This window comes from Megascapheus bottae, unplaced genomic scaffold (assembly GCF_031878675.1).
Source record: "Megascapheus bottae isolate mThoBot1 unplaced genomic scaffold, mThoBot2.hap1 HAP1_SCAFFOLD_77, whole genome shotgun sequence".
NCBI lineage: Eukaryota > Metazoa > Chordata > Mammalia > Rodentia > Geomyidae > Megascapheus > Megascapheus bottae.
The window spans coordinates 573,977-600,719 of NW_028327771.1; the positions used below are offsets into that span (position 1 = coordinate 573,977).

The 26,743-nt window shown below is 42.6% G+C and overlaps 1 protein-coding gene and 2 pseudogenes across 1 annotated transcript in view; 1 reads left to right on the top strand and 2 right to left on the bottom strand.

The window, feature by feature from the left end:
* Positions 1-3,007: 3,007 nt before the first annotated feature.
* LOC150039230 (fibroblast growth factor 3 pseudogene) lies at positions 3,008-3,830 on the bottom strand (annotated as a pseudogene).
* A 548-nt stretch (positions 3,831-4,378) lies between these two features.
* Positions 4,379-5,400, bottom strand: LOC150039231 (RWD domain-containing protein 3-like; annotated as a pseudogene).
* The window catches only part of LOC150039232 (neurotrimin-like), a 56,840-nt gene continuing 35,495 nt past the window's right edge, over positions 5,399-26,743 (top strand). Inside the window, exon 1 of the mRNA XM_090327943.1 lies at positions 5,399-5,478. Coding sequence (XP_090184069.1) covers positions 5,399-5,478 — 80 coding nt within the window. The remainder of the gene's footprint in view (positions 5,479-26,743) is intronic.

Below are 26,743 nucleotides of genomic sequence, written 5' to 3' on the forward strand. Positions count from 1 at the left end.
AAGTTGCACACTGGGAAATTTCAGTTCACACACTATTCAAGGATATTCTTATATTCCATGTGGCTTTCATTTCACCATACTGTCAAGAATTATGCTTTTTAGAAGGTCAAGTGCATGCTCATAGATGGAATGGCACACTGAAGGACAGATGTGGACTCACTGTCATAGGTCTGTGGGTAACAATCACTGGACTCAGCACAGTAGGAGACATTATGGAGGACCAAGCTCTTGAGGCCATTACTGATTGATTTAGTTTTGGATGAAGGGCACTAGCTAAACATAAGCACGATGCTGTCCACCATAAAGAATTGGCTAGATCTCCTCAGGGGAATCCAGGTGAAAGCCACCAGGAAGTGTAATACCCATTAACAGTGGCTAAGTTCTTTCTTGCTCTTCTTGAGACTTGAACTCAGGAACTGGGCACTGCCTCTTACCTTTATTGTCTCAAGGCACCTAAAATGATAAAGAAGACAATCCAAACCTTCATATGGAACAAAAAAGATGTGAAATAGCCAAAGAAACTCTAAGCAAAAAAGCAGTGCTTGTGGGTTTATAATCCCAGACCTCAACCTCTATTACAGAGCTATAATAAGAAGAAAAAAAACAGCTTGTATTGGCACAAAACTAGACCCAAAGATGAATGGAGTAGAATACAAGACTCAGTGAGACCAAAGGAGGATTCATATACAAGTGAAGTTGTCTTAGATTGTCCAGATCAGCCCATGTTCCAACAAAACCTCCTAACCACCATCAAGTGACCTCCATGAATTCTCCCCCGCCCCTGCAAAAAAAAAAAAAGAGTTGTCTGACTTGGCACCAAACTGTGAAGTATAAGAAAAATTGTTGATGTTTCAGATAGTCAGCTTGAGGACTGAATTCTGAAGGTTCTCCAGGACATAGCCAACTTATTGTGCCAGCAAGAGTTCAAAGACTATGCCAGTATTCAATATTGAAAATAGTACTGAGTGGATCTAATCCTGTGACTTTATATGTTGAAGAGTATTACGATTTCAACTTTATTGCTCTCGCTCTGTTTAAATGGTTCTCCATCTAGTTGGTTTAGCCTTGGAGAGTCAACAGCATCTAGAAATTTATCAAATTTTTCTCTATTTTTCAATTTATTAGAACATAGTCTTCAAAGTACACTGGTATTCACTGTGACATCTCCATTTTTACTTGCAATTTTTTCCATTTTGGGTCTTTTTCTTCCTTATTTTGGTTAGTTTTTATCTAGGGCTTTGTCGATATTAGTTATCTTTTCATTACAAGTTTTATTCCGTTAATTCTTTCTATTTTTAGTCTATCCTGCTTTCATTCATGTCTCCCCAATCATCATTGCTTTCTGCCTCCTAATTTTCCTGCCATGTTCAGGTGTATCATTAAGTTCTTTCCTTGAAATCACCCTTTATTTACATAGTCACCTTTATGTATGTCTTAATGATTCTAGCATCATAGCTAGAAACATTTCCCCTCGCACTTCCTTTGAATTATACCAGAGGCTCTTGTGAGTTATGCTTTCATGTTCATTAGATTCTAAAGATTTCTTGATTTCCTTCCTAATTCTTCTGGCCATTGAATCATATGTGCTCAGTCTCCATGCACTTGAATATTTTCTGTAGCTTTTTTTGCAGTTGACTTCAAGTTTTATTGCATTGTTATCAGGAAGAAGAAAGTAAATTATTTCTGTTCTCATCTATTTATTAGTATTTGCTTACTATCCTAAAACACTATCTACTTTGAAAAAAGTTCCATGGATTTCCGGGATGACTGTATCATGCGGATGATAAAGTAGTGTGCAATGGTTTCTTAAGTCCATTTGGTCGACAGTGCCATTCCATTCTGATGTTTCTTGGTTCATGGTTTTGAGGTCCAATAATGGTCTGGATATCCTGCCTATTGGAGTTTGAGGTCTCACAGCACCCCACTCACATTATGTTGGACTCCATCTGCACTGGCAAATGCAGTACTGTTTGCTTCATAAGTTTGGATGCATCAACATGAGAGGCATATATGTTAAAATTGTTATCTCTTATTAAGAGATCTTTCTTTTTATGAATATGAAGTGGCCTTCCCTTGCTTCTCTCCATTTTTCTCTTACAGTTTTCATATTCTCTTTTTTGCATATCCAGTGCTTCAAATATAGTCTAGTCCTTTTGCTGATCTTGCCTGTTGGTATCCTGAAGGCCTCCGAGTGGACCTGGATGACTCAGGTCATCCAGACTTAAAGCGTTCACTACTGTCTTTTTTATGGAGTTCGTTTCCTGTGTTTTTAGTTTGTACTTTTTTTCCAGACCCATGATTCATGGGTTTCCTTTTGTTGTTTATTTGTCTGTCTGTTTGTTTGTTTGTTTGCACCAGTGTTAGGGCTTGAACTCAGGGCCTGGGTGCTGTCCTTGAGCTGTTCTGCTCTACCATTTGTGTCACACCTCCATGTCTACTTTTTGATGGTTAACTAGTGATAAGAGATTCATGGAGTTTCCTACCTGCTGTCTTTGAACCACGATCCTCAAACGTCAAACTCTTGAGTAGCTAGGATTATAAACGTGAGCCACCATACCTGGCAAGTTTTACATGTTACGTTTATATTTTCTTATTTTTGTTGTTTGTCTGATTGATCTAATTGCGCTACTTCATCTTTGATCTCTAATACTCCATCCTCACTTTCTTTTAATTCTGTTCACAATATGTTTAATTGAATTAATTGGATTATTGAAATTTTCCTTTCTAAAATTTTGACTCTTCAAAATATCTGTTTCCTCCTTGGATTTTTATTTTTTTATGCTATGTTGGCTTCATTACTTCATTTTGTTCAGCTGTTGTCTTCGTAGCGTTTATTTAGATTTCTGAGCAAGTTCTTTCAAATATCACCCATTTCACTGTCTTTAAAATCTCTTATGGAAACAGTTGATTTTGGAGGAGATATATTTCTCTGGTGATCTTTATAGTTGTTTTAGTTTATGTATTTGTTTTTCTTTTTTTTTTATACTAAAATACTTTAATGTCCCAGTTACACAAAGCCTCCGGCCAGCCGACACCGACCGCTGGACGTGGGGAAACTGAGGCCCCTCGAGTCCCATCCAGCCTGGTTGCAGAGGGCAGGAGGAAGCCTGTGGCCGGGAGAATCAGTCAGGGCCAGGTGCGAGGTGTGGTGCCCGCGGTGGCTCGGGCTGGGGTGCACCGCCTGGCGTGGGCCCGGTGACCCCCGGCTCTGCCTCTGCCGCCGTGGCCACCGTGGCGGGCCGCCGTGGAGTAGCCGCATCCTCTCGTGGTCCTTGGGGTCCAGCACACGGGGCAGGAAGAGGGAGGACTTCTGCGTGCGGCGGGCCCGGAAGCCCCGGCGTGGCCGGCCCTTGCCATTCACGGTCACGTACCACAGCCTGTGGGCACTGGGGTGGCACCGGGCCCGGGCCCGCCGGGCACCGAGAGGTACAGGCGGGAGGCGTAGGTGTTGTAGCCCAGCTCGTGGATTCGTTCTAGGAACTCACATTCGGCATTGCAGTGCTCCGAAGCGTGGAGCCGCCCTCTCTCGTTCATGGCCAGGTACCGTCCAGAGAAGAGCCCCTTGATGGCCACGACCCCACCTCCACCGCCGTGATCTCCAGGAAGCTGGAGGCGCTGTGCTCCAGGCTGCCGTCCACGCGGCCACTCGGGTGCAGCTGCAGGTGGTACCGGGTGGTGCAGTAGAGCTGGCGGCGCCGGGGCGCCCCGCCTAGGCGCTGGTACACGCCGCCGCCGAGCCTGCCCGCATCACGCCACAGCCGCGCCCCCGGGGCCGCCGAGGGCCAGCCGGGCTCCAGCAGGCTGAGCAGCAGGAGCCAGATCAGGCCCATCCTGGCATCGCGCCCGCCACGCGGCGGCTGCCGGCCTGCGCGGTACCCATGGAAGGCGCAGGGAGGGGATGGGCAGAGGGGAGGGGAGGGGGAGAGAGAGCAGGAGAGAGAGGGGGGGGAGAGGGAGACACTGACTTTAATTTCTTCCCCAGGAGCCCTGGAGCGGTGAAATTTCCGCTGCTGCGCAAAAGCAGCTATATTGGATACATTTGTATTTGGTTATTTGAAACTGGATAGGGAAGGGGGAAAAACAAGATGAGGGGTGGGGGTGGGGGAGGAGGGAAATGGGGACCAAGACATAAGAAAGGGTATCAATGTATGTGAATTAATGCACCTTCTATCTGGCGAATATAATGTAACCCTTCTATTAATTAGAATAAAAATATATGAAAAAAACAAAGGCTTTTTTGCTTTCATCTCTTTATCTTTTAAATAAAGTTCCATCTGTTAAGCCCAGTTTTCCCTGGCAAAAATTAGGACATGGAAGGCATTTTCCTGCGTATATTCTATGAAACACAGCTTTTGTCCCAGAATGAGAAAGACTGTACTTGAGAGAAACCTTAACATTGCCTCCTTATAATTCTTTCAATAGCCCCTCCACCAAGCCAGGGCAACAACATCAACAAAACCCTGCTGTTTGATCCAGACTCCTGTCATTCATTTTATTTCACCAGCCCAAGCACGAATTCGGGGAAAACCTTCTGAAGTCCTGCAGCTTCAAATTCCTTTTGTAAGTCATCCCACACTAAATACTCTTTGACTTCCAATGCCAGAAACCTTGTGTGTTCTGTCTGTACTTTTGTTTCCAATAGTACACTAATCATTTTCTCTTTGCATTTCTTTCCACTTGAGTCCGCATCGACTTTGGAGGTTTTCTGCAGCATCAGGTACTCCTTGATGTTGCTTCTGTGTCCTTGCAGTAAAATCAGTATTATTTTACCCATGAACATCCGTCTTCCTGTGAGCCTTAAATCAGAAGCCCATTTCTGCACAGTTCTGATGTATTTAGTCTTTGCTCTCATAGGATCTAGATGCAAAAGAGCCAGCCACAATCCATCATCCATGGTCGGGCTGACTGCAAAAGCATCCTGGCTGCTGCCCTTTCTGGGTTCTGGCTGGTTGAGGATATGCCGGAGATTCTGCTGACACCAGAGGACCAGCTCCTGAACCATAGGTTCTGACAGGAGGGTCTCTGCTTGCTCGAGTAGCATGTCCTTCCCAGTCTCCCACTGGGCCCTGGTCAGGAGTTCAGAGTTAACTGAGATCCTGGGCAGGCACAAGTGGTAGGTGACAGGTAACTGGAATACCGACTCTCAGGGTATATCCACATCTCAAGTCCTTCAGCCTTGGTGTGGATTCTGTTTCAAGGCCTCAGGGAAGGAGCCTGGGTCTCTGAGCGCCAGGGCCAGGGGGGAGGGGCGCGGGGCGGGGCCCCCGGCCTGGCCACGGGGAGAACACCTGAGGCTGATGGCCCGGGGTCTTCACCTGAGCGGCTCAACACCTCCCACTCGTGGGGCCCGCAGAAAATCGCCGCCAAAGCCTCCAGCTCGTCGCTCACCAGCGCCGCCATGTCCGCTTCCGGTGGCCGCTGTCACCAGGCCGGGAGCAGCGCGGCCTCACGGCCACTCTATATCCTAATTTTTGCTGGGTATTTCATTAATGTTTGAACTCAGGACCTCATGCTCTCTTGACCTGCTTGCTTTGCTGACACTCTAATACTTGAGCCATATATCCTAATTTTTGCTGGCTATTTCATTAATGTTTGAACTCAGGACCTCATGCTCTCTTGACCTGCTTGCTTTGCTGACACTCTAATACTTGAGCCATATATCCTAATTTTGCTGGCTATTTCATTAATGTTTGAACTCAGGACCTCATGCTCTCTTGACCTGCTTGCTTTGCTGACACTCTAATACTTGAGCCATATATCCTAATTTTTGCTGGCTATTTCATTAATGTTTGAACTCAGGACCTCATGCTCTCTTGACTTGCTTGCTTGGCTGACACTCTAATACTTGAGCCATATATCCCAGTTTTGGCTGGCCACTTTGGAGACAAACTCACAGAACTTTCTGCCTGACCTTGAATCTCTCATCCTCCATATCCCAGCCTCCTGCTTAGTAGATTATCACATGAACCACAGCATGGGACTTCCTAATTCCACTATTTGATGGGGAATGCAAGTTACTAGTAGAGTGAGAAAAATCGTAGAAAATACTGTGGACGCCACTTAAATTTTATTGAGTCAGTACAGCATTCTGTGATGTTTTCCCAATGTTTTATGCCCAAATCAGAAATTAATTCACTTTTGAAAAATACGTACTAAATTCTTGATATGAGCTGTACATTTCACTAAGTTATGGATATGTAAAGATTAATAGGACAATATTCTATTCCCCAAAATCCTCAGTGCCTTCTATGAGAACTGCATGGCTTCTATGAAGCTGCATGGCTTAGGAATAATTGGGCTGAGCAGGATTTACAGCAACTAGGAGGCTTAGAGTCTGGGTTTAAGTTGCCTGGGTGCAAATCCCTGCTTTGTTACTCACTTCTGTCTAGTACTTGGTAAGTTCTTGAAACTTTTCTTTCCATTATTGTGTGATATATGGCATTTGTAATAGATTTACCTCATTGGCTGTTGTAAGCTATAGCATATTATGTGACTAGTTAAATACTGCCTGATCCATAGAGAGGAAACACTTGACAAATATTAGCCGTTAATAGGGTTATTAATACTATCATATGCATTGAGTGCTTATGGCATCATGATGGGTGAAAGAAGACAGAAAATAAGCCATACTATATCAACACAATGAAGTTCAGAAAAACATCACAAGTGAAATATTCTACTGGGAAAAATCCATCAAACAATGATAAATGAAACATTGGATTAGAAAATCCTATAACATCTTTTCTTTCTATTCAAAAACCAAGATTTCCCTATAAAAATGATTTGTGTGGCCAGGAATGTGGACTATTAGTAGAGTACTTGCCTAGCATGCACGAAGGCCCCAGTTTTGATTCCTTGTACCACCTACACAGAAAGTCATAATAGCCCAGCACAGTGGCTCACAGCTGTAATACCATCCACTCGGGAGGCTGAGATCTAAGGATTGCACATAAAAGCCAGCCGGGGCAGTAAAGTCCGTGAGACTCTTATCTCCAGTTAACAACTAGAAAATCAGAAATGGTGCTGAGGCTCAAGCGGTAGGGTGATAGCCTTGAGCTGAAAAAGAGCTCAGGGGCAATGCCCAGGCCCAGACTTCAAGTCTAATGACACACCACAAAAGAAGGAAAGAAAGAAGGAAGGAAAGAAAGAGAGAGAGAGTGAGAGAGAGAGAGAGAGAGAGAGAGAGAGAGAGAGAGAGAGAGAGAGAGAAAGAAAAAGAAAATCTCTAAGTGGTGTTGTGGTTCAAGTGGTAGACCTCTAGCCTTAAGAAAACCCAAGGACAGTACACAGGCCCTGAGTTCAAGCTGCAGCCTCCTGAGTAGCTAGGATTGGAGCAGCAGCCACCAGCACCTGGCTATATATGTGTTTTTAAAAACTATAAACTCGGCTGGGTGTTTGGCTTAGTGGTAGAGTGCTTGCTTAACATGCATGAAGACCCGGATTCGATTCCTCTTGTACCACATACATAAGAAAAAGCCAGAAGTGGTGCTGTGGCTCAAGTGGTTGAATGCTAGTCTTGAGGAAAAAACCCAAGGGCAGTGCTCAGGCCCTGAGTTCAAGACCTAGGATTGGCAAAAAAAAAAAAAAACTAGAAAATCTTAGCTGCTACCACACAGTTAAAATAATAAACCCATTTCCTGCTAAAAGAAAAATCAAATGTTAAAGATATATAGTTTCTGGACTTCCAATTCCCTGTAAGCCAATCATTATTGATCTGCATTCTCCTCTGCTCTTTTTAATGCCATGGACCTACTGTTATAGTCGAACAAGAGGGAAGAGAGAAACAGTATGAAACTTAACGGCATGTCATCGTCAGAATTACTAATGCACAGTTGTTAATCACTGAGGACCCTTTTAACATCACAGGTAACCTTCTATACAGTTCCATTTATCACTCTGGTTCTAATGTATTTGCCAAACACATGAATATTTAAACATCTAAAACTATGGCATCAACAGAAAATGTGACAGATTTACAGTCAGAGTTTTTCCTTTGGGTTTCTCATCACTGTGTACCTGGGTTACACAATACAAAGAAAATCTCACTTCACCTGGAGAGTCAGCTGTCTGTTACAAAATAGTTGAGACAATCCACTGAAAAGAAGAAAAGGTTTACATTGCCTCATCCAAACATATCTCTTGGCTATATTGTTTTGAGCAATGTATATCAACTGGAACATGTGATAGAAGAGGAGGCCTGTGTAACTCAGTGGCTGGGGGGTGGGGAGAGAGACAGAGAGAGACAGAGAGAGGGGGGGGGAATGGGAGAGAGGGCACACAGAGACTATCATCCCCACTATGCCATTTAAGGGCATGCTCACCGTGACCTAATTTCCTCCCTTCCTCCTAAAATACCCCAGTACTGAGGATTGGTAGAGGAACATGCCCAAGGTCCTGAGTTCAGTACCTGGAAGGTGAAGAAAGCAAAGGAAAAACTTAGTTGCAAGTGTGATTGTACAGGTCTGTTATACCAGCACTTGGGAGGCAGAGCATACAAGATCTAGGACCTAGCTACATGTTTAGAATGTTTGATTTCATCTCATCTCTCAGATCATCTCTATAATGTATGAGATATGATTAGCTTCATTTTATAGAAGAAACTTGAGGTTTGCAAATAATTAAATGTCTTCTCTGAGTCCCAGGGGAAGGATCATGGATCTGGCCTTTCAGGAAAATCAAACCTATGCTGTGAGCTCCAGGAGTTGTGGTCAGAGACAGATGAGCAGTGTACTTGGAGATCACATGGTGCTTTCTGAGAGGGCTAAGCAAGTGATCCCAGCATGGAGAAGGCAAGATGGCATCATGGGATACCAGTCATCTCCAGTGCTTCATCCCCAGAGAAAGCTGACCAGAATGTCTACAGGCCTCTCACAGAGGAGTCCACCACACCAGACCTTTCCTTCTTCCCTCTTTTGTTTGCGTGAGTGAGTGAGTGAGTGTGTGTGTGTGTGTGTGTGTGTGTGTGTGAGAGAGAGAGAGAGAGAGAGAGAGAGAGAGAGAGAGAGAGAGAGAGAGAGAGAGAGAGAGAGTTCTGTGCTCACAGCAGGTACTCTCCCACTTAAATTATGACTCCAGTCCAGCATTTTGCTGATGAATTGGAGATGGACCCTCAAACTTTCCAGTCTAAATTGACATTCAGGTTCCGTTCACACCATCATCAGTGGCTAGGGTTATGAGTGATTGCTTTTAATAGGAGAGCAATATCATACCTCGGTGGGATTGGGGTTTGGGAAACTACAGATATCAGTGCTCAAGCAGATGACCCAACACCATTCAGTGCAATGATGAAGAACAGCACAGGACACCTCTAGGCCAGCTTGCCACACCGTCAATCTCAGCCACAGTAACCCAACCTAAGAGGAGAACTGGACTTTCTCACATGGTCCAAGTGAGCTCACAGGAAGGCAGAGAAAGCACAAAGTGAAATGGGAGGTCAGGAGGGCTGGTGAAAGTACATACCACTGTCAGGCCCTCACACTGGTATCAACAATCGCTGGAGGCTTACAAGGGAAATCCTAGCTACTGAGGAGGCTGATACCTCAGGATCATGGCTCAAGACAGCCCAGGCAGGAAAGTCTAAATGTAACCACCAACAAGTCGGAAGTAGACACACAACTCAAGTGAGAAGGGCCAACTCTGACATAAGTAAGAGCCAGTAGCGGTGAGTTCAAGTCCCAGTACTGACAGCAAAAGAGAAAGGGAGGAGTCAGAGAGTAAGAGCGAGAAAAAGAGGGGAGGGAGAGAAGAGAGAGGGAGGGAGGGAAGTAGGGCAGAAGGAAGGAAGGAAAGAAGGAAGGAAGGAAGGAAGGAAGGAAGGAAGGAAGGGAGGAAGGGAGGGAGGGAGGAAGGGAGGAAGCAACAGGAACTATTTTGTAAGTTTTAAAAAGTGGAAAAAATTAATATTTAAAAGCCAAAACTGGAGGGCAGGAGATTCATTCCATTTCCTCCTATGAAGAGCAGTTTGGGATTCGGAACGGTTCCTGAGAAATCAACATGTCTCTTCCAACAACGTAATGTTGGAGCTTCCCAAATGAGAGAGGTATGGTGAACCTGTTCAAATTTCCTACCTAATTAGTGAAACACGTCACAGACAGTATAAATTCAGTATTGTTGAGAACTGGACACTCATGTTTACTGTGGCACTATTATAACAGTAAAGATTTATGTGGCCACTCAAGTTTCTGCCAACAGATGAACGGAGGGAGGAAAAAATACACACACACACACACACACACACACACACACACACACACACACACACAATGGAGTATTGTTCAGTCATCTATGAGAATAAAAGTGTGTTAGTTCCAAGAAAATGAGAGGAAGTGGACATCAGAAAAGCCAAGGAAAATGTGTCAGACTTGTGACCACCACATGTTTTCTCTTACATTTGGAGTCTAGACCCATATGTACAAGTAATCAAACATCCAAATAAAAAAGGCCTAAGCAGAGGGAAGGATAGGAAGGTGTATAGGAACCAGGATGAGAATGTGAATAAGAACACAGTTCTCTTGTGCACGGGTGGAAATATCATAATAAAATCCATTATTTGGTGAGTTAGAATTGTGGCCTAGTGGTGGAGTGCTTGCCTAGCATGCACGAAGACCCAGGAGTAGAGCTAGAGAGTGGTAGAGCTCTAGCCTGGGTGCCTCCTTGGACACATTTTGCTCAAGGCTAGTGATCTGCCACTTGAGCCACAGGGGCACTTCACACATGGACATCTCTCCCTACTCCATCACTGAGCCAAGACATATAGAGTTCCCATTCTCTCTTGGATGCTGCCTAATTTACATTCCTTTTTTTTGCCAGTCCTGGGCTTGAACTCAGGGCCTGGGCACTATCCTTGGTCTTTCTCAAGGCCTACCCTTGAGCCACAATACCACTTCCAGCTTTTTCTGTGTATGTGGTGCTAAGGAATAGAACACATGAATTTGTGCATGGGAGGCAAGCACTCTACCATTAGGCCATGCTCCAGGTCCCTTACATTCAGTTTTATTGAGCAATTCAAATGCATGCCCCTCTTGAAGTTGAATGTTAGCTATAGGCTTTGGGCAGCCTCCACAGCCCCTCCCCCTTTTTCCTTTGTAGCAGGAAGGATCCTTTGCCTTCTGACACATCCCATTTCATCTATTTCCTCATTTTATTGAAATCTGTTCTTCCCTATGCTAATCACACTCCTGTTTATCTATGGGTTTTCCAATGCATGAATTTTTTCACATCCAAAAGTCCGAATGTAAGCAAGCTGCTAGGAAATTTTCACTCAGAATCCAACGGTTGGTCTTGAAAATGAACAAGTATGGAATTTATCTCTAAGAGGCAGTCAGTGGTTGGTGAGGCCCACAGCTGGACATAGGCAAGGTGAAAGGCAGGTGTTAGATGTAATCCTCATCCTACTCAGAGTAGTGAGTAACTAAAAATTTGTGGGAGGGCTGGGAATTGGGCCTAGTGGTAGAGTGCTTGCCTAGCATGAAGGAAGACCGGTGTTTGATTCCTCAGTACCACACACATAGGAAAAAGCTGGAAGAGGTGCTGAGGCTCAAGTGGTAGAGCTCTAGCCTTGAGAAAAGTCCAAGGTCAGGGCTCAAGTCCTAACCTCCAGGACTGCCAAAAAATAGAAAAAAATTATGGGAGCTTTAAATTACGTATAACTCAGCATGAGAGCATTCACCTTGCATCTACAGGCTCCACAATTGATCCTCAGCACCATACAAAAAGAAATAATTAAAGAAATAAAATTTATGAATTTTCTGGAGTTTTTATTACTATTGTTAGACTATAGTTGACTTTGAACAACTCAAAAAGACAGCCCACAAATACAGTAAGAATTATGATATTTTCTCTCCCCCATCTCCTCCCTCTCTCTCTATATCTCACTTGCTGGCTCAGTTGTGTGTATGTGCATGTATTTTACACTCTGGCTGTGTTGTCCAGACTGTTTGAAACAGCTAGGTTCAACTGATATTCCCATCTCAGGTTTCCAAGGTTTCTGGGACTACTAAAATATACCACCATACCCCGCTCAGAACTAGACTATTAAAAATCATTCTCTCTTGTATAACTACAGGGGAATTTTATGAGAATAGGCAAATTCATTGTCACAATTTAAAACACTATCTGTAATACCACCATTTTTTCTTCTTCTAAAGTGTTGCTCTTCTTTATAAGAAAGTTCTGGCTAAATTTTCTCTCTCTCTATCTGAATCTTAAGTTTGAAGGAGAAGCAAATCTATCATCATATTGAAATTAATATAGGGAATACATCACCAGCCATCAATTTCTCCTGAAGCTGAGATCTGAGGATCATGGTTCAAAGCCAACCCACATGAGAAAGTCCATAAGACCCTTATCTCCAATTAACCACTAGAAAACTGGAGTTGGAACTGTGGTTCAAAGTGATAGAGCACAAGCCTTGAGCAAAAGAGCTCAGGACAGTGCCCAGACCTTGAGTTCAAGCCCCACAACGAGACACAAAACACAGACACAGACACAGACACAGACACAGACACAGACACAGACACACACACACACACACACACACACACACACACACACACACACAGGAAAACTTGCTTCTAGGGTAGGTTGAGGGAGGCTCTACCTGTAAGGTAGAGGTCTAAACTGTATACCACATGCAGCTGAAGGAGCATGGACTCTGCCCACAGGAAGGGCTCACTGACCTGTCCTTAATGATTCAAAGCCTCCCTGAATCCCCCCAATCGAATTCCTTGTATACTTGTACCACATTTGGAAGGGACTGGGTGTCCTATAAGCTCAGTAATTGTCTTAATTGTGTTCTGTTCCTCTGGAAAGGTGGGATGAGAAAGACAGATGCAACACTTCTGTTCTAATCATTGAAGCTACCCAGTGATATTTTATCCTTCAAAACAGATCTTCCTCTACCAGATCACTGAAGAGTCTTGCCATGTCATTAGATTGCTATCTTTGGTTGAGAAGAAATACTGTGGTGTGTGGATGTAGAAACTGCAGATGGGCTAACCAGGAAGCATGAAGCAGATGGGGCTAAGATCCAGCAGAGGCCCCTTGATCTCTACAAGCTGGGTTGTGATGCATTGTGACAGGAAATCAGGCCCAGCCATTTTACTCTGAAAATAATTACAAAGTCTCAGGCAACACAAGTTTGCTTTAGCCAAATCTGCCAACATCACCTGGAAAGAAACAGCTTGGAAAATGACTGGACAATCCCACAAGCAAAGAATGGTGAATGGTTGGCTGTTCAAGTTCAGAAGGTTCCCAGACATTAGGGCAGAGGGAAGGCATTGGAGGAACAGGAGCAATGGATGTGTGAAGTTCCTGTTGGTCCAGGAGGGGGCTGGGAGATACCTGCTCTCTACCCTGGGAGATTTTCAAAACAAGTTGTTTCTGATAGAAAAGGAACTGATGGAATTTGTAGCAAAGAAGATAGCATACAGATTAAGCTGCTCGAAGCATCTCAGATAGCTATTCAAGAATGTAGGGGGCTAGGAATGTGGATTCAGTGGTAGAGAACTTGCCTACCATGCATGAAACCATGGGTTCAATTCCTTAGTACCACATAAATGGAAAATGCCAGAAGTGTCTCTGTGGCTCAAGTGATAGAGTGCTAGCCTTGAGTAAAAGAAGCTCAGGCACAGTTCCCAGGCCCTGAGTTCAAGCCCCAAGACTGGTTTATTTTTTTTTTAAATGAAAGTCTGGGAGCCCAGTGACACATATCATCCTAGCTACTCAGAAGGTTGAGATTTGAGATTCATAGTTCAAAGCCAACCTGAATAGAAAACTGTCTATGGGATTCTTATTTCCAAGTAACCTCCGAAAAACAGGCAGTAGAGCTGTGGCTCAAATGGGAGAGCAGCACGCTTTTGACCCTTTTGAGATAAAGTTGAGGTAGAAACCAGGCTATGAGTTCAAGCCCCAATGCTGGTGGAAAAGAAAAGAAAATTCAGGATTCATCTATTTGCATATGTAGTATACTTGTGTCTGTCTCTGTCTATTATATTCTGAATATATAACCAATCCACAAGCCCATAAGCATGTATGTCTACCTCATACATGTTTTTAGAGGCTAATGATCTCCAGAGAGAACAGAAGATACGGGCCAAGGAAACTGTTCTAGAGATCAGAACTTAGAGTAGTAGCAAGAGTAGAGCAGAGGGCTCAGGGCTGCCTAGGAACTTGACAATGTGCCATCTTCTATCTCCTGAGTGGACACATTCACAGCAGTCTTTCAGTGCCAGTTCTAGGGCTGCATGGGTTAGTTATGCAGGGAATGATCAGACACAAGCAGAAGTACTCGTTTGTCTGTCCCAGATTATGGGGTTCTCCCATAATAGAGAGATAGAGAGATAGGTAGGATATGGAAATGTCTACTTTGTGTGTGTGTGTGTGTGTGTGTGTGTGTGTGTGTGTGTATGTGTGTGTATGCGCGCGCGCGCACATGCGCGCGCACGGGCGCACTCTGTGAGAGAAGAAAAGTGAAACGTTATCTGGGGCAATCATGATAATGTTCCAGGTGATTATCAATGGAGCACCTCCTTGTATTGCAGTTCTAGCTCTCCTTCCACATCAGTGCTGCCTGTAAACCTCAGTCAAACAATCTCCAAGAGACCATGATGCTCTCTACATTGTAGATAAGCTACTACCTTAAGGCTGGTCCCAAAATGACTGAGAAAATCAAACTTGCAAACTAGTATACAATGCACACATAGCATATGTGATACAAGGCACATGTATACACACACACGAGCACATACACAGTACCAAATACTGCACACGCACATGTGGGCACGTGCATGCAAGCACACACACATAGATGTCATGCACACATATAACCTTGGCACACATATAACTACATTATACTGTATAAGACTCGTGATTTTTACATAGATCATTCTTCTAAGCAAATACTGTTCCTAAATTATAGAGGCAGAGAATCTTGATTCATGTGTACCAAGGTACCTAAATCAATGTCCACACAAAATGACATGATCTCTTTGTAGGTCAATTTTATAGTGTTCCCCAAACACCCATTAGACACCTACCATATGCCAGCGATTGCATTTGGCATTGAAAACTATGTTGAGAGGATGTCCAACCTGCTCTCAAAGAGTGTTACCACCCAACTGCTGGAGTGGAGATAGCTATGGTGAGGGGAGGGAGGCATGAGGGGGAGGGGCTTTTGCCTCCTCTGCTTTGGGTTTGGGGTTCAAACTGATGCTGCCACGCGAGTCACTGAACCTTCCAGTGGATATGACATCTTTTCCTCTTTCCCAGTGGCTCAGGGCGCATCCACCTTTAGGCATGCTACATGCCAGGGCAGAAGAGAACATGCCAATGGAGGAGCAAAGGCCTCGGAGGTGTGCCCATTCACCCCCTCATCACCCCCGCCCCACTGCCTGGCCCAAGGGTTTATTTCTATTGGCAATCTCCTACTGCAAATCCCCATTTAGATAAGTGGCACTAAACTAAAATGAACTATAATTATTGTTATAGATTACAGTAATTACAGAGGTGGGGAAAGGGCCGATTAGATGAACACACCCAGCAACCCATCCAAGACCAGCTTATAGGAAGGTGATCTGAGCCGAAAGTAATGGACGTGCTGAGAGCGTTGGATGTAACCAGGGCCTTCCACGGCCTTCCAGGGTCCAGGCTGCGAAGAGAACACCAGAGATACTGGGAGGGAAAGGCTTTTGACCTGAAATAAACCAGTTATTGGGGGTACAGGGCCTCTCACCTGCTGCCCTGGGGAATCACAGCTTTGAGAGAGGGGTAGGGCTGTGGCTAAGCTGGCCCTCATGGCCTGATGAAGATGGGGCCTGGGAAGGGCTCTTTATCTCTGCCCTGGGCAGATGCCTGCTGTGGCTATCTTGCATGCTACCCTGCATCACATATGCCAAGGACATTGAGAAAGTTGTTGGTGGATGAGAGGCCATTTCCATTCATGCGCTGTTGTAATGAGATCAGACAGAGGATCTGGGACAGACCACACTGGAGAGGAGCAAGAAACAATGTGTCTGCTACTGCCTCTTCCCTGACCACTCCAGGTTTCTAGCCAGTCCTTCTGAGGCTCCCATAACCCACAGATCTGCGCAGTTAGACCTTGGGTGAAAGTGCTGACCCTATGCTACTTTGCCTGGCTCATCTGCATGGCATGCTGTGTCTGCTGTCCCCAAAGCCCATTCTGAGCAAGTGCCATAGGCTTTCTTTGCTGCAGTGTGGATCCTCATCTTGTGCTGGGTTCCAAGATGTAGATCTCATCCCTCCTGCAAGAACCAGAGCCCATATTTGGAATCCCGGGCTCCATAACTAGAACTAATGCCATGGATATCTCTTGCTTAGTCAGCCCTGTTTCTACTTTTGGGACACGCACCATTTCTGGGCTTGCCTATTAGTATGAACCAGGATGGAGCCAGGCTATGCCAAGCTCTGAACACTGCCCCCTGGCTGGACCTCTACCTCTCTTCCTGGAGCAGACTGGTCTCCAGTCAACCTAAAGGAATGGTGGGCTGCCAGAACTTGCCCTCAGCCTCTCTTTATTGTTCTGTCCTGCTGTCACGGTTCCTCGCCTTTCACTTCGGAAGTTTTTTCTATTCCAGGGTTTGAGAAGGTCCAATGTGGCTCCTAGAACTGAGCCCAAATCCATATCCATTAGCAGGTGGCCTGCTAATGTTCCCTGCCCCCCACCCACCCCATCTGATTGGTTCTGGGAAGTGTTTATTACATCCTCAGTATCTTCTTACTCATCAGTCACCCCCCAGAGATGATCAACTTTGTAAAAAACAAAATAAGTGATTTTGCCTTTTAATTACCCTTTAGCTGGGTGTCTGACACTCAGCAGACACCAATTAAGAGCTGATGAATGAATGTAAAAAAAAAACTAACCAGTGTTATTGACTGTCCAGAAGCCTACTAGCCTTTTTGCTTTCTGAATTTGCTCCTTCTCTGTGGGGGAAACAATCCTTCTAAAAGGTTGGGAGAGGGGATGCATGGAACCTGTCTGGAGACAAAAGCTCCCTTCAGGATGGGACTGAGAGGACAAGGCAGAGTGGAGCCCAGGACACCAGCAAGGAAGGAGGTGTGTCAGATTGTAATGCTGGCCCTTTGTCTTCCTGGGGAGGTATCTGAGCTAAAAAGGAAACATTCCAGAGTGAGTGAATAGTGAACATGCTGTATTTCCTGGCTATACAGTCTTCATTCATAGATGTCAACCAGCAGATCTTTAGCTCCATTTGACTCATCTCCTTGCCTGGTAGCAGAAATTTCACGGTTTGACATGGAGTTTGCCCAGCTTGGCTCTTGTTGCTGTCTTATCATCTCTACCACGTACACACTAGAAAAAAATGGAGCCATCTTTGATTCCTTTATGTACTGAAGGCATCATTGGATTTGGACAGCTGTCCTCAGTCTTGGGGGCCTTGTGTTCCCATTAATGGGAAAATTGACCAATGCCTGGAGATCCTTGTGTACAGTTACTTACTAAGAAACCATCAGAGTCTGAGTAAAACCTACTAGCCATGGTCCTTTCTGGAGGAAGTGGCTTGTCCCTGTGGATTGAAGGCACCTTCCACCCTTGGTTTTCTTATCCATTCACATGTGCCACTTCCTCAAGGGCTCTCTAAGGTCTGGCTGGCTCCTCCCCACCTTACCCCCACTCTCATCAGAAGAAACCAATCCTGACCAAAAGAAGAGGAAGTCTCCCTCTCCATCAGTGCACCCCTCTCATAGGCAACTAGACTCCCTCTGATTGAAGAGCAGAATCCAGAATCCTTCTCTCCTCTAGACCAATCAGTCAGGTTCTTGTGCAGAGATTCCCTAGAGCCCTGGGAACTGTGGAGACAGAGACATTGTGGAGGCCACGGGGATCTCATCAGTCCCTGGAATTTCCCAGTTGTAGTCACACCTGCATGCTTTGCCTTGTCCTTTCCTTCTGCCTGGAACGGGATTCCCCTGGCTATTTATGTGCATTATCTGTCCCCCATCAACTCCATCAGAACCCTTCTTCCTACTCAGCTTTCACAACTATCCTAAACCACTGTGCTTAGGTGTGGACTTGCTATGATTTCTCTCTCCCCTGAGACTGGGAATGCTAAGAAGGCAGAGGTGTGTCTCTTGTCCTGTCCACAGCTCTGAGTACAACATCTGACTGGCTCAGAAGAAATCCAGTGAAGATTCATTAGTCCTTAGAGAAAGTCAAATGGGGCCTGGAGTGGTGGCTTTCACCTATAATCCAAACTACTCAGGAGGCAGAATTCAAGAGAATCAAGGTCTGCCTAGGAAAGATTGAGACCCTCATCTCAGTCAAAAAATTAAGGGCTCTACCTTCCAAGCTTTCATGTGGTTTCCAAGTGGGCATACTGAGGGTAGGGGGTGGGAGCAGATCAGGTTGGCACTGGAGTTCGGTGTTCCAAGTGTGTGCCCAGATGTTTGAGTTAGTTCCATACATGTTCAAAGGTGAATTCTGGGCTTTCTATGAGCTATAGGAAATGCCTTTCTAGGACACCTTTATTTATGTCTATGGTTCCTCCCACTCCTCAGATGACATGGAACTTTAAATTGTACCTTCTCTGTGCTTAGCAAAGAACTCTATTAATCCCCTTACCCTAACCCCTGCTACTTTGAAGACATTAATTTCTCATGATTGACTCTAATTCTAAGGAACTGCGGTCAAAAAAAAAAGGTAGGTAGTAAACTGCACAGTTTTGACAGTAAGGAGGCCTTCATATAGAAGGATTTTCTTTTCAAGCTTGAGGCATCTTTTTGGCTTCAACTAAGGAAAAAATAAATATAAACACACAGCATTCCCAACATTTACCATCTTGAAAAGCCCCTTCCCCCTTTTTATTTACCTGGTCCTGGGGTTTGATTACTGTACATGATCTTCTTTTGCTCAAGACTAGCACTCTACCAATTGAACCACAGAGCTACTACCAGCTTTTTTTCTGGGTAGTTTATTGAAGATAAAGAGTCTCATGGGCTTTACAGCTGGGGCTGTTTTCAAACTGTGATCCTCAGATCTCAGCTTGCTGAGTAGCTAGGATTACAGTCATAAGCCATTGGCATCTAGCCTGGAAAGTTTCCCTTTTCTCAGTATCAGGTTAATCAGAAAATGAATCTTGGAGTATGTTTCTTTGGGCATTTTAATATATGGTTTCAAGGTTCTGGCTACTCCATGCCTAAGCCCAAAAAGATAGGAAGAAATATTCAAAAATAACTAATGAACTTCCTGTCATATGGCCTGTTCTTCACATTTTCATCTCACTTCTTACTTGACCTGCCTGCTATCATCTGTTTTTCACAACCTTGGGATAATTTCTTCTTGTATTTTTCCCAGTCTTAATGAGTAAGAAAATGGAAAGTGTTGTATTTGCTCCATTGTAACTGATACTGCAAGTAGTCCTGCAGAGAATTTTCAATAAGTACAATCAAATGAACCGAGTTAGGTTTTTAATTATTAATATCACCATACACATGCAACTCTGGGTAGTGTCCATAAGCAGATGCCCCCCAACTCCCTGCTATTGCTAAATCACAGGTATCACAGCTGGGACTTAGAAGTAACAGAAGAGCCCACTCCAGATTCGTGTGTGTGTGTGTGTGTGTGTGTGTGTGTGTGTGTGTATGTAAACATATTATATATGTATGTGTATATGTTACCAAGGATTTAATGAAGATATTATTCTCTATTTTGTGGGCTCTGAATATGTATTTGAATACTGAATTAATTGCTTTAATCATCCTTGCCTATAAAAGCATAGACAAATAATTAATATTGACTTAGGAAACTAAATTTATGGAGAGCAGGAAACTTTATCAACTTTACTTTTATTCATTATTAATTTATTCATTTAGCAACTATATACTGCGAGGACCATATATCACAAATGCAGAAATATGATCTGCTTTTAATGCTGTTCAGTTGGAAGAGGGAGATAAATGACCACAGCATTGCAATACAATGCAGTAAGTGCTAGCAGAGAATAAAGCACAAGTAATTCAGACTTACAGTGAGTAGGTTTTGACTGTTGTTCCTGGAAGACTAGGAATGCTGTGGAGGGATCACCTAAGAGATCAAATCTAACCTGTGACTTCCAGGGCACAACCAACAGCAAAAGGTGTGTGTGTCCAGGGTGATAGTAGGAGCAAAATCGGGAACCAAAGATAATATAACCTTTATGAGGATTTGTAAGGTATTTCCATCAGGTCAAAAATCAAAACATGGAAAATATATGAAGGAATAGGATACAGAACAAAATGATACAGAAACAATACCAACTTAAATCATGCTGCATACAACATTCTTGCCAATATCTACTTAATGTAGGTATGGCATAAACCAAAGAGGTATCCATAAACAAGGTTTCTAATTTAGAAATTCAATAGGTTATATTCCAGCAGTCCATTAAGACTAGATAAGTTTAACTGGAGGCAAAAGTGGGACAGATTCAAGATCTACTTTAAAGGTATAATTTCTTATTCTTGGAAAATGGACTTGATATTGCAAGGTAAGGGTTATTAAGAGTCATTCCCACAGATTTTGCTTGACCAATGGAATTGATAGGAAGAGAGAAAAAGAAGAAGATGACCAAAGGAGAATGTTTGAAGAGGAATACCAAGATGTCTGTGTTAAACAAATCAAAATCAGGATACTTTGAAGCATCCAACTGACAAGATGTGTCAGCCATTACATATATGAATGTGAGTTTAATGGTAGTAGAGAAATAAAAGTAAAAGTTGCTGCCATATATCTGGATGTTCAAAGCTAAAAAATAAATGATAATGCCTAGGAAATGACTGAACATTGAAAAAAAGGACTATGTAGCACTTAGCTCTGAAGAATCTCAACATATAGAACTTGGACAAAATAGGAAAATTTTGAAGAAATAACCACAGAGGCAGATGACAATTAGGACATTTTTGAAATTCAAAGCTAAGAGAAGGTCACTTAAGGGAATTAGTTGCCAACTTTGTAAATTGCTACAGAGAACTCTTTTAAGAAAATACTAAGATATATCCTAGAGTGGTGGCTCACGCCTGTAATCCTAGCTACTCAGGAAGCTGAGATCTGAGGATCAAGGTTCAAAGCCAGCTCTAGCACAAAAGGACCTGAGACCCTTATCTCCAATTAACCTCTAGAAAATAGGAAGTGGGGCTTGGCTCAAGGGTAGCCTTGAGCTGAAGAGCTCAGGACAGTGCCCGGGCCAAGTTCAAGCCCCATAACTCACCAAAAAAAAGAAAAGAAAAGAAAAGAAAATACTAAGGTGTATGCAATCCATTTGGCAACTCAGAAGTCATTTGTTGAACTTGATGTGGATGGATCCAATGGAAAGGTGTGAACAGATAGTACTAGGTTGTAGTGGTTGAACTATGAACATGGGCTTAATCATTTGAAATAGCACATTTTTGACAGTCATTTCAAGAAGCTTGGTGGTGAGAAGCAGCTGTGAAATACTGGAATCGTGAAACAGAGTAGTGTTGAGACAGACAGAGGAGAAAAGGACATTCACAGAGATGATCCAATCCAGAAATCCTGGTGTCCAGATAGGAGAAACAAGGAGGTTGGTAGGATGCCAAGTTTGAAAAAGTGAGACATTAAGAAAGATGAGAAGGAAAGGAATGTACTGAATTGGAAAAAAAACACAAAAACCTGTCTTTTTAACAGAAGGAAGGATCAAGAATTCTTTACATAGAGTAACAAAGAAACAGAAGTAGGATTGAAGGTGTTTCCTTGTTATACATTGAAATGATAAAATAGGTAGCATTTACCAAAAGAGAGGTAAGCTAGTACCTCACATCTGTAACCTAGCTACTTGGAAGGCTGAGAATAGAGGATCACAATTGGATTCCAGCCTTAGGAAAGGGTGTAACCAGCGCACCTCCAGTTAATCACCAAAAAGTCAAGCTCTTAGTTCAAGCTCTAGTAGTACTGGCATACATACATGTGTATACACGTACACACACACACACATATACACACACACACGCAGACCACCACCAGGTCCACTACCACCACCACCACCACAAAGCAACAACAACAACAACAACAACAACAACAGAAGGATTGACGGTAAAAATACAATTAAAAATTGTTGGGTCTATGAATTTGAGGTCATTCAATCAGAGCAAATATGCTGGAAAAACAGAATACCATGGGTAGAATGAGATGCTCAGATTCTTGACTGTAGAGGTAGCACAGTTTGTAGCAGGGCCTGGCCCTACATGTGAACAAAGTCAGTGAAGAAAGCAGTAGGAAAAGTCATGGAGATAAGGAGTTCAAGGATATAGGAATCAGATGTTTGATGCTTCCAGACAATGAGTTCACTGAGAATAATGGTAAGCCAGGAACCAGGCCTGTCTTGGAATGGGGAAGAATAGGCAGCTGGATAGCAAAGAACAAAAATGTAAAGATGAAAAACTGTTTCAAATTAGAAAGGTATGGACTAAACATAGTAGCATTTAAAACAGATGGCATATACAAGTTTGATTCAAAACCAAGTATCAATGTATGGGAATTAATGCACCATCTATCTGGCAAATATCATGTAACCCTTCTATTAATTACAATAATAAATATATGAAAAAGTGCTAAAAAATAAAAATAAATGGTATGTAGTCTTTAAAAAGCATGATCATAAGCTGTTTTTACTATACACTCATATCCAGCTTGACTGTGGGGGTCAGAGATCTTCCAGGAACTGGAGAAGATAAAGAAACAAAAGTTAGAGAACTACAGCTTGTGCAATGACTTGTAAGCTAGGCATTAGTTTTGACTTTTTGGGATAGGTAAATATCAGTCAGAAAAAGAGTGTAGTCAGCCTTCTGTGTCTTTAGGTTCATTATCTCCAGATTCAACCATCCATGATGTAAAGCATTTATAAAACTACCTGTATAAATCATCACATAGATTGTCTTATCATTCTCTAAACAATAAGTATAACCATTATAAGTAATCTACAAATCATTTAAGAAAATATAGAGGATAAAGAACAGTAATAAAGTGGATGACTTGAATCAAAGCACATTTTATACTTATGTGGTTATGTAACAACGAAAACTCATTGTTCTACTAATACAGCTAATCAGAAACAAAATATACAAGAGAACCTGCATAGATTTTATGTAAATAACATGCCATTTCCGTAAGATACTTGGAAATCTATACATAATTTTATCCTCAGGAGGTCCTGGAACTGAATCTTCAACAGTAATAAGTGTCTGTTGAGACATTACATATTAGAGTTACAGGCAAATGAAATTTCAGTGTGCACATAACTTTACTGAAATATAGACACATTCTTTCTCTTCTTTATTTTCTGTGTCTGTTTAGGTAGGGTATTGAAAATATTCAGTAGCTGCTACTGAACTACATGGATCTATATAACCTAAAATAGTTTTCTGACTCTATTCAAAAGATTCACTCCCTTGGAGAAGAATATTCAATCCAGTGCCAGAATCTTCAGGGCATTATAAGATGCTACAGTGATGTTGAGGCAGGCCCTCTTAGGTGTTATTCAAGAGTGATTATGGCTAATTGAGTCCAGAGGCTTGTCAATGACTTTGAGCTTTCATGAGAACAGTCGTGGGAGCAAGCTTCTGATTCACTTAAGCAACTTGAACATTGCATTCAGTCACCATTTGACTTCACTCACTCCTTGACTTTTACTTTTATCTGACATGTAGGTTTTGAAGCCTTTTCTGATTTCTGGCTTATCATTCTCTCTTCTCTCCTCGCCTCTCTTTTCTTCTCCACTCTTATGACCTCCCATCTCCTTTGGCTGACTCATGAGCTCTTATCCACTTTTGTCCACTCCTCCATTGCACCACAGTGAGTGACAGTCAAATCTTAGATGTAACAATTGGTCTCCTGAGGCTGAAAGTTAGGACAGAAGTAAATAAAGAAAACAAAGCTAAACTAAGCTAACTGAAATTTAAAAAAAATAACTTCAAATCCATTAGTAAAAATTGTTTGTTCACTCCTTGGGTGCTAATCAAATAAATGTGTCCTTAATATCATCTCTTAGAATTGTGGGAAAGGCAGAGTTACTGAGTTTGAATATATATATATATATATATATATGAGAAATGGACATTAATGAAAATTAAATAGAGTGATTAAGAATGAAGAAAATGGAAAACACAGCACAGACTCAGCTCCTGGATCCTAAGAAGCAAGGAAGGACAGGAAAGTCATGGGAATACATACCTGGAAGTTCAGATGTCCTTGGTCTCTGCACAAGTCAGGTACAAACATATTTTGGTAAGTGTTGGATGTGCTCAGCGTGAAAATGATCTTCCAGGATGACATTGCCTTATTTGACCCAGTTAGGTATTTCCCCATTCTCTTATGAACGCCTCCCCCCTCCAGCCATAATTTCTTGCACAGTGCTACATTTCACAGCATGTGTAATGTGTGCATTCCTGGCTGAGGCTATCCCTTCTGTAGCGGTCTATTTCATGTTAGAAACACTTTTGTCTCAGGAAGGTGATGAGCCTAATCACATTCCCCTCCCCCCTGTAATCGTTCCCTTACTAATTACGTGTAGACAGAGCTGAATCACCAAGATGATCCTGGTCAGGAAACATTCAATTGGATGGAGGGCAGTTGATGACATATGGAAACTCTCTGAGACATTTCTGATTAGGACACATGGCATTCTAACTCATCCGGGGGAAGCAGGGACATGAGCCACAAGAGCTTTCAGCTAAGGATATTTGTGGAGCTAGCCAAACCTGCTATTTTTTTTTTAATTTCTTAATCACTCCAGGCCTAGCTTGATGAAGGCTTTATTTAAACACCATTGGGAAATGCGGAGTAAAAGTATTTAACCTCAGGAGACTTTGAGAGTTCTTTTCATGTGTCCAGACCTTAATTACACACAGACACAGACGCACACACACGTACATAAGCACATACAAGGAATGAAAAAAATCTTAAAAAGTAGATGCCTGCTGTTTTATTAAGAGTGAGCAAAGAAGGTTCTAAATACTCAATTATCGCAATTTCATTAGCTCTTAAAATCATAGTTGGCTCATTCATTGTTCACCCATTCAGTTTGTCCCTTTAAAATCATTTGATGCCATCTCTGGGCTAACCACAGATGTAAACATTGTATATATAGGATAAAAAAGATTCACTTCTTTTTCTGTCATCCTTGCCATTTGTTTTTGTTTTCTGGTCCTGTGCTCTGTCCCTGAGCTTCCTTTCTGCTCAAGACTAGTGTCATGAGCTATAGTGCCAATTCCCATTTTTTCTGAGTAGAGAACAGTGTCTCAAGGTCTATCCCTCTTAGGCTGGCTTTGAGATGTGATCTTTAGAACTCGGCCTCTTGAGTAGCTAGGATTATAGGTGAGAATGACCAGTAGCGACTTTTAAATTTTTATTTTTTAAATTTATTGTTATTGTAAAAGTGATATACAGAGTGATTACAATTACATGAATCATCACTTCCATTTTTGAATGTAGTCCACAGCAATTTTGTGTGACTAACACATTAAAAACCAAGAAAACAAATGTGCAAAGAACAGTTAGGTGAGCTTGATGATCAAGACAGGTGTCCCAGTTTTCAGATTGTCTCAGTGCTTCAAACACTCACATGGGTTGACACTTGAACCATGCCTCCACATATGGCTTTTTGCTGCTTAAATGAAGATCAATGTCTCTTAGATTTGTCTATCTCAGCTATCTTTAAACCTCATTCCTCAGATGTGAGCCTCCTAAGTAACTAGGATTATAGGCATGACCACTAGCACCTAACTGCACATAATTCTGAAGACTGTGTATATATTTTAATGGGAAAATGTTGATATCAAATTTCAGACAAATGAGGAAAAGCTTCGGGGTCACAGATAAATAATCAACTCAGTATTTTAAGATTGTTGCTTGTGCACCTGGGGTTTATGGGAAGGCTGGATTTGGTATTGAAGGAAGCCTATTCCCCACGAGTGGATCTGGATCTTTGATGCAGCATATCCACCCAAGAGGAATATAAAATGGAGGGAGGATTTATGCCATGGGGAGACTGGTTTTTATATTTGGCAATTGTTTGGTCAATAAAAAGAAATAACTAAAGCAGAGAAATGGAGCACAAAGAAGAGGCTATTGTAGTAGTCCACAGTAGATCATAAGAGCTTGAATCCAGATAGTTAACAGTGGTAAGGAAAAAAGTGCAATGGGAAGGTTAAGGGGGGGTGGTCGGGATAAAGAATATGTTATTTGAAGGTGAAGAGTAAGGAGAAGACAGACATCAGAGGTGATGCTTCATTTCATGTTAGGAGAATATTGACAGCCACCACCAGCAGAGATCAGCAGAAACTGGGAGGTGGAAAAAAAAAAAGCAAATTTGTCAGCAGGAGAATGGATCTGGCCTGTAGTATTTAAAGACCATACATAAGAGTTTTTCAAGCTGTTATAGACCCAGATTATAGCAGCCCTTACTGAGATAAGACAGTGGAAATTAAGAAATGTAGGCTTCTAACTTGCAATGCAACGACAGAATTTCCAAGGGAGGATTGGAGATGGAGGAAGGAGAATAGTGGATCTCATGAAATGTCTTAATTAAAACCTCCACAGGTGTTTTTTCCCCTAGCATTAGTTATCTTCCATGAGCCAAATATTTGCACATTTCTTTTTGTATAATTTGCACATTTCAGAAACTGTCTTGCATAATTCTTAAACCCAGACTATGAGTATTAGAAGAATAGCAGTGTTTCACAGTGAGGGAATGGAGAGATAGCAATGTACTAAAGGGTA